Source organism: Pseudorca crassidens, chromosome 12, assembly GCF_039906515.1.
Source record: "Pseudorca crassidens isolate mPseCra1 chromosome 12, mPseCra1.hap1, whole genome shotgun sequence".
Classification (NCBI taxonomy): Eukaryota; Metazoa; Chordata; class Mammalia; order Artiodactyla; family Delphinidae; genus Pseudorca; species Pseudorca crassidens.
This window is the reverse complement of record NC_090307.1, coordinates 52,468,437-52,482,462: the sequence shown is the minus strand read 5'-3', so window position 1 is coordinate 52,482,462 and position 14,026 is coordinate 52,468,437. Positions and strand designations below refer to the sequence as shown.

The 14,026-nt window shown below is 35.8% G+C and overlaps 1 protein-coding gene and 1 long non-coding RNA gene across 18 annotated transcripts in view; one reads left to right on the top strand and one right to left on the bottom strand.

Annotated features, from left to right (window-relative positions):
* LOC137203415 (uncharacterized) overlaps positions 1–14,026 on the bottom strand; it is a 685,692-nt gene that overhangs the window by 567,718 nt on the left and 103,948 nt on the right. The window lies entirely within an intron of this gene.
* RBBP8 (RB binding protein 8, endonuclease) overlaps positions 1–14,026 on the top strand; it is an 80,964-nt gene that overhangs the window by 64,006 nt on the left and 2,932 nt on the right. For 6 of the 9 annotated variants that reach the window (XM_067699530.1, XM_067699531.1, XM_067699522.1 and 3 more), the window contains 3 exons: positions 4,274–4,414; positions 8,556–8,625; positions 12,303–12,399. In XM_067699530.1, the coding sequence (XP_067555631.1) occupies positions 4,274–4,414; positions 8,556–8,625; positions 12,303–12,399 (308 nt within the window). The remainder of the gene's footprint in view (positions 1–4,273; positions 4,415–8,555; positions 8,626–12,302; positions 12,400–14,026) is intronic. The other 3 variants (XM_067699525.1, XM_067699524.1, XM_067699529.1) reach the window with 1 other exon arrangement.

The following is a 14,026-nucleotide window of genomic DNA, read 5'->3' as shown; positions in this document are numbered from 1 at the left end:
CATTAAAAGGATCATACACCATGATCAAGTGGGGTTTATCCCAGGGATGCAAGGATTCTTCAATATATGGAAATCAATCAATGTGATAAACCATATTAACAAACTGAAGGAGAAAAACCATATGATCATCTCAATAGATGCAGAAAAAGCTTTCAACAAAATTCAACACCCATTTATAAAACCCTCCAGAAAGCAGGCATAGAGGGAACTTACCTCAACATAATAAAACCCATATATGACAAACCCACAACCAACATCATTCTCAATTGTGAAAAACTGAAACCATTTCCACTAAGATCAGGAAAAAAACAAGGTTGTCCACTCTCACCACCATTATTCAACATAGTTTTGGAAGTTTTAGCCACAGCAATCAGAGAAGAAAAAGAAATAAAAGGAATCCAAATAGGAAAAGAAAAAGTAAAATTGTCACTGTTTGCAGATTACATGATGCTATACATAGAGAATCCTAAAGATGCTACCTGAAAACTACTAGAGCTAATCAATGAATTTGGTAAAGTAGCAGGATACAGAATTAATGCACAGAAATCTCTTGCATTCCTATACACTAACAATGAAAAATCTGAAAGAGAAATTAAGGAAACATTCCCATTTACCACTGCAACAAAAAGAAGAGGAGACAAAAGACCTGTATGCAGAAAACTACAAGACACTGATAAAAGATTAAAGACGATACAGACAGATGGAGAGATATACCACGTTCTTGTATTGGAAGAATCAACATTGTGAAAATGACTATACTAACCAAAGCAATCTACAGATTCAGTGCAATCCCTGTCAAACTACCAATGACATTGTTCACAGAACTAGAACAGAAAATTTCACAATTTGTATGGAAACACAAAAGACCTTGAACAGCCAAAAAAATCTTGAGAAAGAAAAATGGAACTGGAGGAATCAGGCTCCCTGACTTCAGACTATACTACAAAGCTACCACCCACAAAAATAAAGTCAAAATGGATTAAAGACCTAAATGTAAGGCCAGACACTATAAAACTCTTAGAGGAAAACATAGGCAGAACACTCTATGACATAAGTCAAGCAAGATCCTTTTTGACCCACCTCCTAGAGAAAGGGAAATAAAAACAAAAATAAACAAATGGGACCTAATGAAACTTAAAAGCTTTTGCACAGCAAAGGAAATCATAAACAAGACGAAAAGACAACCCTCAGAAAGGGAGAAAATATTTGCAAACGAAGCAACTAACAAAGGATTAATCTCCAAAATATACAAGCAGCTCAATATCAAAAAAACAAACAATCCAATCCAAAATTGGGCAGAAGACCTAAATAGACATTTCTCCCAAGAAGATACACAGATTGCCAACAAACACATGAAAGGATGCTCAACATCACTAATCATTAGAGAAATGCAAATCAAATCTACAATGAGGTATCACCTCACACCACTCAGAATGGCCATCGTCAAAAAATCTACAAACAACAACTGGTGGAGAGGGTGTGGAGAAAAGGGAACCCTCTTACACTGTTGGTGGGAATATAAATTGATACAGCCACTACGGAGAACAGTATGGAGGTTCCTTAAAAAACTAAAAATAGAACTACTATATGACCCAGCAATCCCACTACTGGGCATATACCCTGAGAAAACCATAATTCAAGAAGAGTCATGTACCACAGTGTTCATTGCAGCTCTATTTACAATAGCCAGGACATGGGACCAACCTAAGTGTCCATCAACAGATGAATGGATAAAGAAGATGTGGCCCATATATACAATGGAATATTACTCAGCCATAAAAAGAAACGAACTTGAGTTATTTGTAGTGAGGTGGACGGACCCTGAGTCTGTCATACAGAGTGAAGTAAGTCAGAAGGAGAAAAACAAATACCGTACACTAACATATATATGTAATCTTTAAAAAAAGAAAAAGAATGTTCTGAAGGACCTGGGGTCAGGACAGGAATAAAGATGCAGACGTAGAGAATGGACTTGAGGACACGGGGAGGGGGAAGGGTAAGCTGGGACAAAGTGAGAGAGTGACATGGACATATATACACTACCAAATGTAAAATAGCTAGCTAGTGGGAAGCAGCTGCATGGCACAGGGAGATCAGCTCCGTGCTTTGTGACCACCTAGAGGGGTGGGACAGGGAGGGTGGGAGGGAGATGCAAGAGGGAGGGGATATGGGGATATGTATATACGTATGGCTGATTCACTTTGTTATACAGCAGAAGCTAACCCACCATTGTAGAGCAATTATACTCCAATAAAGATGTTGGAAAAAAAGAAAAGTAAACCTTAACGGTGATTTATTGTCTTTTTATAGTAAATGTTACTTAAATAACTTTCTTCTTAAGAAGATGACTTTGCTTTTAAGATTAGTTTTTTCCTGGGACCAGTTCCTGATAATGTTTTCCTCAGTTTTGTAGAAAAGGGAAAAACAAAGTATGACAACTTTGGCTTCAAATTTATGTAGTTAATCTAAGAAGATGATAGTTTCCCAAATATATTTGAAGCAAGTATCATATGGAGGTGAAACTAGAACTTAAACTAATGAGTTTAACTAGATCTTAAACTAAAATTACCTAGATAATTTTGACTAAGTTGTTGTGAGTACTATTGCTGAAAAATAAGTCACTCCAGTAATTTAGAGGATTAGAACAACAACCGTTTTCTTATCTTTCATAGTTTCTGTGCGTCAGGAATTCAGGAAGGTCTAGGCTGCGTGGTTCTGTCTCCGGGTCTCGTGCAGTCATAGACAGATGGTGGCTGGAGCCGGAACAGCAGAGGGCTAGACAGATGGGAGATACTTCGCACTCTCTCTCTTCTTATTAAGTCTCAGGGCTTCTCCATATAGTCTTTCCACATGGGTTAGTTTGAGCTTCCTTATTACTTGGACACTAGGTTCCCAGAGTGAGCATCCCCAAAGAGCAAGGTAGAAGTGCATGGTATTTTTATGATCTGGACTCAGAAGTTGCTCAGTAGGAGGAGTTCCAAGATCACATTATAAGAACAGCAAATGGAATAGGAGATATTGTTGAGCCCATACTTGGAAAACAACAGTCTGCCCATTTTACCCATAAAGTAGATCTTTTTCATACTTAGAATTGGTTAAAGATGCAGCATACCATTAAACTCCCAATTACTACTATTTCAAGTCAAAAACTGGTTTTTGTATCTCTACTCTGTGTTAGACTTAGTAGATGCTATGATAGAAAGATCAATAAGGATATGGTCTCTGTCCTCAAGCACTTTACAATCAGAAGTCTGACCCGCAAACAAATAAATCATTAACTTATTGTGATTTACTAGCAGCATACACAGGATGCTTTCGGAATGCATAGCATGCTGCCTGGCACGTAGAAGTTATTTTTACTTACAGATTTGACCCTCAAAATGAAAAATGAACAAATGGTTAATCATTCAGTAATTATCAAGACACAGTTCTGTATCAGGAATTGGAGATAATAGTGAACAGAACAAAAGTACCTACGTCGTGGAGCTTACATTGTAATAGGGGAGAAACAAACAAGTATGGTATGCTAGATGATGGCAAGTGCTACGGAAAGATAAAACGGGGTGAGGGGCCAGAGAGTCTGCATGGGGGGAGGTGGTAGTTACTTTATATAGAGTCATCTTGGTAGGCTTCAGTTTTGTCATATTTGTTAGCCAACTGAATCTACTTCTATTTTTAGTAAACTGGTGTTTTTAAAAATACAATCATATAATGGAAATGTAGTTAGTACTCTGAAGATGAAGTTAGCACTTTGCATATCAAATATGGAATTGAATTCATTATTTCTGTAACACTGAACTTCCAAGTGTTAATGATAATGCAAGAAAATACTTTTTTGCTACCACATTAGAAAAATAAGCAGGTAAACAAAACTCTATAGAGATTTTAATGTCAGTTATTTATACATAGTTTATTTAAACTTCATATTTTTCACCATTTATTATGCTGTGTTTTCTGTTCCTCACCATTCCTTTGGGTAGTTCCTTTTGGTTTAGTGTGAATTATATTGATGCATGAATGGATAGAGAGAAAAAGACTTTTTAACATTTATAATGACAGTAACAAAAACTAGCATTCTCTTGACATGAGTAAAGGACATTTGAAGGCATAACATAAAACCTTTATAAATATGCAGTAACTACCCAGGCTTGGGGTTTACTGTTGCCTCATACACATCTGAATTATTTTTGTGGCAGTTCCTACAAGTTTCACATTGGTCTACATAGAAAGCAAAAAGCTTGCTTGTTGCCTAAGCCAATGCTCTTTCACACAGATGGAGAAAGAAAACTGAATGATAGCTTGGAAGATATGTTTGATCGGACTACACATGAAGAATATGAATCCTGTTTGGTGGATAGCTTCCCCCAAGTAGCAGATGAAGAGGAGTCGTCAACTGTTACAAAAAAACCCAACTGTAAGGCACTTTCCTTTCTAATTATGGTTTTTCCAGTACACTGAGTTTAGTAAATTAAGTCATCATGCATATTAAACAGAGGCTTAATGAGGTATCTTAACCAAGTTTCATGCTTCTTGAATAAATTTTTTTCCAGTTTTTTTTTTTAAAGATAATTTCAGATTAATAGAAGAGTTACCAAAAATAGTTCAGAGGGTTCCTATGAACCTTTCACTGAGCTTATAAAAGTTTTGAGAAAATTCTTTGTTAAGTGATACCATAATTAAGTGAATTATTGTAATTGAGTGAAAAGAGGAAGTTTTGCAGAAAATTCAGACCCGTTTCCTGCTTGAATACTTTACCTTCCCAGATAAAATACTATATCTGCCTTCTTCAGATCTGTTTTATTAGAAGCAGTAATTTATAATGTAGGTTAGCAATCAAAAGAACAGTCTAAGTGAAACTCTTAAGTAGATAATCTGAATTGAAAATTAGTTAAAATTCTTGCTAAATATCTCATTTTCTTACTGTGATTAACACGGTCATAATTTTTAATTTAGTGCAAAGGTGGTTTTATAGTGGCTTAAATGAGCACAACTTCTGCTATGACAATAGTCAAAGCATTGAGTATAAATCTATCTTGATTATGCTTTCCTTGTGCTTTTTAAAGTGACAGCCCACAGGATGAGACCTTAACGAAAGATACATAACAGCATGCTTTTGTTTGCTCAGTCCATGGCAGAAACTTGATCAAGCAAATTTCGTGATAAAAATTCACAACTGTTCAATTCATTTTTCTCCCCAAGAATATGAATCCTGTTTGGTGGATCCAAAATCCTTTGCAAATTGGTTTCACTTTAAAAAAAAAGATATTCTTTTATAAGGTGTAATTATTAATTTCTATCTTTTTTTTTTTTAAGTTGTTTTTCACACTGAACATCCCAGAATTTCTTCTTACTTAGCTCGTTTGGCAGTGCTGCACTGCTCTTCTGATCTCTGGCAACTTCTGTTTCCTAGAGTATCCCCAAGATACTGTTTTCTTCCTCACACTCATTTTCTCTCATGCTTTTATTAAATTACCTCTGAAAATAAAACTCCAAATCTGTATCTCTAGTTTGACTTCTCCAATGAATCCCAGCCCTGTATTTCTTAGTTATCCTACTTTTGCGTCTCTTCAACAGCTTAAACTTAAGATACCTAAACCAAGTTCCATTTATTTCCTACCAAGTGACCTTTCAGACTTTTTTATTTTTCCCAGTCACTCAGTCATAGAATTTAGGACTTTCTGTCCATTTATTTCATTTTCTAGACCCCCATATCACAAAATTCTACCTAGTCTTCCCTCATAGGAAGGAGTAGACTTCAGGCAGGATATCAAAAGCTCAGTTCTGGACATGTTAGTACTTACTAGATATTCAAGTGGAGGTGTTTGTAGGCAGTTGACATGTGTCAAGTTTGGACAGGAAATCCAGAATAAAAAAAATGATTTAGTGGGCAGGAGGTGAACAACAAGTAGATGGAGCTGAAAGGCACTGAGTGAGAACACCCAACAATTGAATATAAATAGAAAAGAGGAGTATTTCAAGTTCTGACCTCTAGGGTATGGCAACTTTAAAAGGTCAGAGAAACAAAGAAGAAACCAGCAAAGGAAACTGAGAAGGAGGTGCAGCCTATGAAGTAGGAAGAACACGAGAGTAGGTGCTGTTCTGTAAGACAAGTGAAAAAGACGTTTCTATATATTCATTACTCCCAGCCTCATCCTTTCTCTTCTGAACCTCAGACGTTATTCCAGTTACATACTGGACATCTTATAAGCACCTTAAAATTAATATATTCCAATTAGAAATCTTAATTTTTCTACCCATATTTGATCTTCCTCTGCCTTTCTGGGTTTCATTAAGCCTCAGTAACTATCCTCCCATTTACTAAAGATGGAAATGTGGGAGTCGTATTTGACTTCTTTCACCTGACCTTCATGCCCAGTCTAATACGCTGGCAGCAGTATCTCCAAAATATATTTCATAACACTTCACTTCTCTCCATCTCTGTAGCCACTACCTGGTCTCAGCCACTCTGATCTCTACCTATTCTATTCCAGGCCTCCTAACTGGTCTTTTTATGTATCTCTTATCTCTAGCCCAGTCTCTACAGTGAATTAAAAGTGATTTAGTTTAAATTTAAGTTGGATTATATTCTTGCTTAAAAATCCTTCAATGAAAAGAAGATATTTGAATGGCCAATAAGCACATGAAAAGACGATCAACATTCTTGGACAGTCAGGGATGGATAACACTTCACACCCCCAGAAATGGTTAAAAAGATTGCTAACATCTAGCATTAGCAAGTGTGAAGAGCAGCTGGAACTCTCATGCCATTGTTGGGGGAGAAGAAAATTGACTATACTTTGGAAAACAGTTCAGCAGAGGTTTTTTAACAGCTTTATTGAAGTTGTCAGTTTTTTGTAAGAGCTAAGCATATACCTGTGTTGTGACCCAGCAATTCCACTCCTAGTTATATACCCAAGAAAAATGAAAACATGTTCACGGAAAGATGTGTTCAAGAATGTTCATAGCAGTGCTATTTGTAATAGGTCAGAACTTGAAACAACCCAAATGTCCATCAGCAGGTGAATAAATTGTGGTATACTCATGGTGGAATACTACTTCACAACAAAAAGGAGGGAACTACTAGACTCATCAACATGGATCGGTCTCCAAAACCTGTTGAGCTAGACAAATGCACAAGATGAAAAAGAATACATACTATATAATCTCATTGATATGAAGCTCTAAAACAGACATAACTAATCTATGGTGATAGAAATTAAATCAGTGATTGTTGGGGAGGGGAGAGACATAAGAGAACATTCTTTTGCATGAGAAACAATGGAATAGGAAACTTTCATGGGAATGTTCTCTGTCTCAATATGGGTAGTAGCAGTTACACTGGAATATACATCTGTCAAAATTCATCATAGTATACTTAAAATCCGTGTATGTAAATTATGCCTCAATAAAGTAGATGATATTTTAAAGTCTTCAGTGGCTTCCCACTGCACTTGCAATAAAATTCAAACTCCTTCTCTTGGCCTCCAAGTCCCATCATGATCTGGTACCTGCCCACTCCCCCCACTCCACTCCCACCCCCACCCCAGCCTCATGTTCCCCAACACTTCCCTTTTTTGCTAAATCTCAACCACACTATCCTCCTCTTACTTCTTATAATGTGCCAAACTTTTTGCCATCGAGGACCTTTACCTAGAACGTTCACCATTCGTACCTCTTCTCACGGCTGACTTCTCTGTATTCATCAGTTATTACCTTACATGTTCAGGGAGCCTTAGCTTCTGCTTGCTTAATGTCTGTTTCCCTCACTGCAATGTAAACTCCATGAGGACAGGAGACCTGGTCTCTCCTGTTCTACATTTTATGTCCAGAACTTAGCACAATGCTCAGTAAATTTTGATTATTTGAACAGATGATAGCAGTTAGCTATTTGAGTCTAGACAACTTGGGATTCACGTCCATGGGCTCTAGTTCTTATTTTGTCACCAATATTTTGATAAAATTTTAAAATGTTTTTATTTCCTAGTTATCAGCTACCTTAAAGACACATTATAAAAATCAACGGGGGGCTTCCCTGGTGGCGCAGTGGTTGAGAGTCCGCCTGCCGATGCAGGGGTCGCGGGTTCGTGCCCCGGTCCGGGAGGATCCCACATGCTGCAGAGCGGCTGCGCCCATGAGCCATGTCCGCTGAGCCTGTGCTCCGCGACGGGAGAGGCCACAACAGTGAGAGGCCCGCGTACCGCAAAAAAAAAAAAAAAATCAACGGGACTAATAAGTGAACAGATTAAAAGCCATGTTATTGTTTGGTGCCAGATGATAATAGGCATCCAGGTAGTTCTTTTAGAGTCTAAAATACTTTTATAGTTACGATTTTTATCTCTTTAGTAATTCTTAGGTGAGATAATCAGCACTCTCCTTATTATGCAGATAAGGAAAGGAAGGAATTAGTTATAGAAAATTTAAACTAATTGCCTAGGGACCAGAGTATTAAACCCAATAAAAATAGAAGTTTTGGTATATGTCCTTTTTTTCCCCAAAGCTAATTATTTCTAAATAAGTTCTACATTCAGTTTGTGGTATGATTGTTTTGTTTACAGCTCCTGGTGATAAACAAGATAAAGTCAAACAGAAAACATTTGTGGAGCCATATTTTAAAGATGATGAAAGGTAAGTTGGCCTTGGTTAATACCAGCAATGTGATTGGAAGTACCACAGAGCTATCTTTGTCAGAGGATCTCTGACCTATTAAAATTGCTACTTTGGTTAAAATAGAATCTATATCATTTACTTTATGACCATAACAAAAATGGAACTCAAGTATAAAAATGACAAATTTTTAAAATAAGGAAATTTTTTTACCACCACTACCCTGTTCTGGACAGTGATGACAGTTATTTTCTCTGCTTCATTATAATGTATTTTTATTCTTATCCTATTTTATTGTGAACTTTATTTGAACTTGAGGAATTTATTGAATACTGTAACTTGTATATAGTATAGCCTTTGGGTGGCAGGCCTTAGGCTGTGCTTCGGAATTATTTCATGAGAATTTTTAAATTAAAAAAAAATTTAAGCATCTTGATTTTAAACCATAATGCTGCTTTCTGCCTTTTATGCAAATATTGCAAATTCTCTAACTTTCAGTCATGTACTATTAATTCTAGAAGTGAATTAAGGCATAGCAGTTTATTCAAAAAAACTTTTTATCCTTTTTTTTCTTTAAGTTATGATGTTGGCAAGTTCAGTCACTCAATAAGTAAAGTTATTGTTCATACTTTGGTCAAGAATTTAGAAATCTGACAGGCCAAGATAAATTTCTACTGTTGCCTGTAAGACTCTAATAGATAAGAGCTGTTCTTTGTTGCTAAATGATTAATTCTTTCCCTTTATTCACCAGTTTTCCAAAGAAATAGTACCCTAGCATCTCAAATGTGACTAGAGAGTGTCTTGTTTAAGTATTATTATGAACTAATGGATTTAAATGTTTGATGCATTTCAATCCATTGCATTTATCACCCTTATGATACTCAGATTGTCCCATCTTTGCCCAGCAGAAGCCTCTTTGAATGGACACTACTCTAGCTGTCTTTCATAGCTTCCTTGCTCTGGTATGAGAAGATGTTCTAGGCTCCTGCCATAGGCTGGAATCTGTCATTTCTCCAGGAGCCCTAGTTTAACAGTATTTAGGCCGTAGTCTGACTGCTGGGGTTGCTCATTGCTCCAGTTAGCCATTGTTTCTGGACCTTTTAGGTGGACAGAGTTAGAAGTAAAAGTCTTTGTTTCATTTTGTTTTTTAAGATAAACTACATGTGTTCATACTGATAGCTTCAAGTTCAGGACTACAGGATTTCTCTGTAACCTCCTCTGTTACATCTGTATCTAGTTCCCCGCTTACTGAAAATCCCACTTCTCAGTGCCACTAACATCATTCTTCATTTAACTTGATTCCACAGAACAGTCTCAGAATAATTCAGACTATCACGAATAACATGATTTATGAAAATGGTTTAAGACTTTCTTGAGTCTTTTTGTCCTTACGATATATCCCATCAGAAAGGTACAGTCAAATCACTGTGTTTTCAGGTCACTTAGGATAATTATTTTCACTGTAGTTGTGCCACCAACCCAGTATCCATGTTTGTGTTATTTTGCTTTTGATTTTTTAGAAATTGTTTCTTTTTATCTTTAATTCTTTCTTTAAAATTAAGGAAATTATGTATATGATACTAGAGGCTGTAAAACAGGGTATATTCTGAAGTCGCCTTCATTTTGATAGCTTCCTATTCCTACACACATAACCATTTGTTAAAAATTTTATGGTTTTCCATCCATTTTAAAAAGTAAAAGCAAATTTCTATCTGTATATCTTGAAATTGATGTAGATATAGATAATTGTACTCTCTTCTCTATACAAATGGTAGAATGCTATATATGCTTTTCTCTACTTTGCTTTTTTCATTTAACTGTATGTCCTGGAAATCACTCATAGTAGTATATAGTGATATTCCTCATTTCTTTTTTTAATTTCATGGTATTTTGTTGTTTGTACCATAGCTTATTCCCTAGCAATGAGCATTTGGGTTGTCTACAGTTATGCTGCATGCATAACGCTACAGTGAATAGCCTTGTGCATTCTCTTTTCAAATGTTTGCCTGTGCATCTTTGGAATAGATTCCTAGAAGATTGCAGAGTAAGAACTATCATTTCAGATGTTTCTAATACAGGTTCACTAACTTTTTTTTTCTATTTTTGGCTGTGTTGGATCTTCATTGTGGCATACGGGCTTCTCTCTAGTTGTGGTGCACGGGCTCCAGAGTGCTTGGGCTCTAGATGAGACGTGCGGGCTCATTAGTTTTGGAGGCTTAGTTGCCCCGCAGTATGTGGGATCTTCGTTCCCCAACCAAGGATCGAATCTGTGTCCCCCGCATTGGAAGGTGGATTCTTAACCATTGGACCACCAGGGAAGTCCCATAGGTTCACTAACTTTTAAAAAAATACATGAGTAGTTTTATTTATTCTAAAACCATTAGATAGCTGGAGATGCAGCACGTTGGTTAAGATGTAGGGATAGTACAAGAAGCTTAGTAACCTTTTAGGTGATGCTTGATGTCTACTGCAACTGCTAGTCTACTAGTGGATTCCTTGCTGTGTTATAGTACACTACAGAAACAGAACAGATTAAGAGGAAAGGATATGGCTAAATCATATGCTATGTAAACCTAAGATTCCATAAACTATTTGAAAGAAAGTATAGTCATGGCAATATTTTTTTATCTGTTGTTTCTTGGTCTTTTTTAATTTACCAGTTGCTCCAGAGTTGTTGGATTTAAGCACAAAAAGGACCTATATAACCTGATACGTTTTGAAATAGAGCATTTAAAGCTTTTTTTTTGAAGAACAGTAATTGCCAACTATCAAAATACCTCAAAGGAGTAGATGTGTTACCAACAGGTCATTTTAAAAGCCAGTTTTTGTGAGTCAGACTGTTTAAGTTCACTGGTGATGTTTCTATTATAAACAAATGTACATGGTGTTACATAAGTCTTCATTTACTTGTAAATTTGGAGTTTTCTATATTGGGCTTTTTAAAGTAGGATGCAGGTATATTAATAAAGAAATGTTCCATACTTCCTGATTGCTTTTTCTTACCAAAGAACTATATACCTCATCAATCAATACCTCAGTGGCTTTGACCCTTCCTAGGTTTCCAGTGGTTCACAATAGAATCTTTGTCTTTAAGGACAAGCACAAATGATAATTGTGCCTAATATTTTGAAGAATTTAAGGTAGACGGAAGCAACAAAAGAAATTGTTGGAGAAAATAGTAAATGACATGCAAACAAATGAATTCGTTCTTTAGGGAGGAGTAGGTTAGCCCTGATTTATGGGGTTTTAGTACTAGAAACCGAGTTAACAGGCAGTATTCTCTCAGTTATGTTACAGAATAGCAATTCCTGAGTTTAATAATACAGCATCATGCTGTATTAATACAGCATTCCTGTATGATTAGGTTATTTTATATTTTACCTGAATTATTTTCAGCCAGCCAGAGGCAAAAATAGGAAGTAATAGTTATCTTTTTCAGTTAGAGAAAAATATCTATAAAAATACCTGATATGTAAAATACTATGTAAAATACTATGTAATATGTAAAATACTTAATATTTCAGTGGAGAGTGAATGAAGACATGCTTGTTTTTTTTTCACATTCTGAGGAAGCATTTCAAATAAAATGAATGAATGTTTTGGGATTATTTCTCCTCTGGATACTCACCTTTGCTAATTTAAAACCTAAACCAAAGCTCTCTATAGTAACAGATAAATTTAATTCATTTTCCCCCCAGAGAGACTAGCTTACAAAATTTTCCTCATATTGAGGTGGTCCGGAAAAAAGAAGAAAGAAGAAAATTGCTTGGACACACGTGTAAGGAATGTGAAATTGTAAGTACTAATGTAAATACTGTCATTTGGGTTTTTTTTAAAGATGGCTTTATATGCATGATTTCAAAATCACATATACAAACCGTATTTGTATCTAGAAACAAGTTTGAGCCAGGAATAACAGAATGAATACATAGACTATACATACTGGCTGGGACCTGAGAGATATAGATGAAAACGAAAGCCCTCAATTTCTCTTAGATTCTCTAAGTGAATCTGGAGCCTAAGCAGTAGTTCTTATTTCCAGCTTAAGACATTTGTGCCATTTGTCTTTTCTGTATTTATTTGTATATCTTTTAATTTTTTTACCTTGTGTTATGTTACAGCAGAGGCTCTAATACATATACTATTTGGGCGAAATTTTGACATTTTAGTTGGAAACTTGGCTATTTTATTTTTTACTTAAACACCAGCACTCTCAGGAAATGAGATGTACTCATAATTGTTTTTTCTAAATAACTGGTACAACCATAAGCTCTTTTTCCCCAAACATTTTCCTTTCTAAACAAAATGTGATGAATAGGCTCTACTTCATCCTTAAAACACAATTGTATTTTCCTTTTATACATTGGGTGTTGTGGACTAGATAGTATATCTTGAAGTAGATTGTACTAATTGTCCTCTTAATAAATAGTGCTAGGCAGGTTCCATGTCTTTTTGAAACTTACTCTTTTTATTTCTTCCCTTGCTATCCTTTAGCTGTTAGACCCCTGCTTCCAGCAATGTACTTCCTCTTTTAAATTTTCTTCTTAAAAACTATGGCTAGAGAATTTGATAACCAAGCACATTAAAGTTATGTATGAATAGGTTACAGTGCAGGTAAGCATTTGGTGAGAAAAATGCTGTCATATACTAACAGTGGGAGTGTAAATTGAGATCACTATTTTGGAAAGCAGTTTGGTGATACAAGCAAAACCTCCTCCTGTATCATGAGTTTTCATAACACGAATGTATCATGCTTTCTTAATTAAGGAATATGGTCTATACTAAATAAACCTCCAGTTTTTAATTCTAAGTGGAACTATTACTACCAGTGAGAAAAAAGCTCTTTTGCTGGAAACACTGTTAATTTGCTTTCCTTTTCTCAGGAATCATTTTTTGTGCTGTTATCCAGTCTCTGAAAACACTGTTTCATGCATTTTATTACATTTTTTCAGTTTTTTAAGGTAGAGAGTAATTCTGTTCCCTTTTACTCCCTCATGACCAGGAGTGAAAGTGCCTGTCCCATGTATTTAAATATTGTCTATATGCTTACAATTACAGTTCCTAAATTTTTCCCATTGCCTGTTCCACATGTGGAATATGCAATATACGTGTGGCTAATAGTCACCTCAAATTTCACGTGTCCTAAAGCAAACACAGTTTCTTTCTCCAATTCTCAAACCTTACCTCTGAGCCTTTTATATGTCCATTCTTCTCTAGTTTAAACCAGAGATCTTGCAGTTACCTACTTTTTTCTTTCATATCTCAGTAATGGATCTATCAGCAAATCCTACTGATTGTACTTTCAACACAGCAATGAATGGTCTTTTTTCCAAATGATCTTTTTAGAATAAAAGTTAAATCATGTCACTTTTCTGCCCAAAATCCTTAGTTGTCTTCCTCTCTAAGAAATGGTATCAAAGCC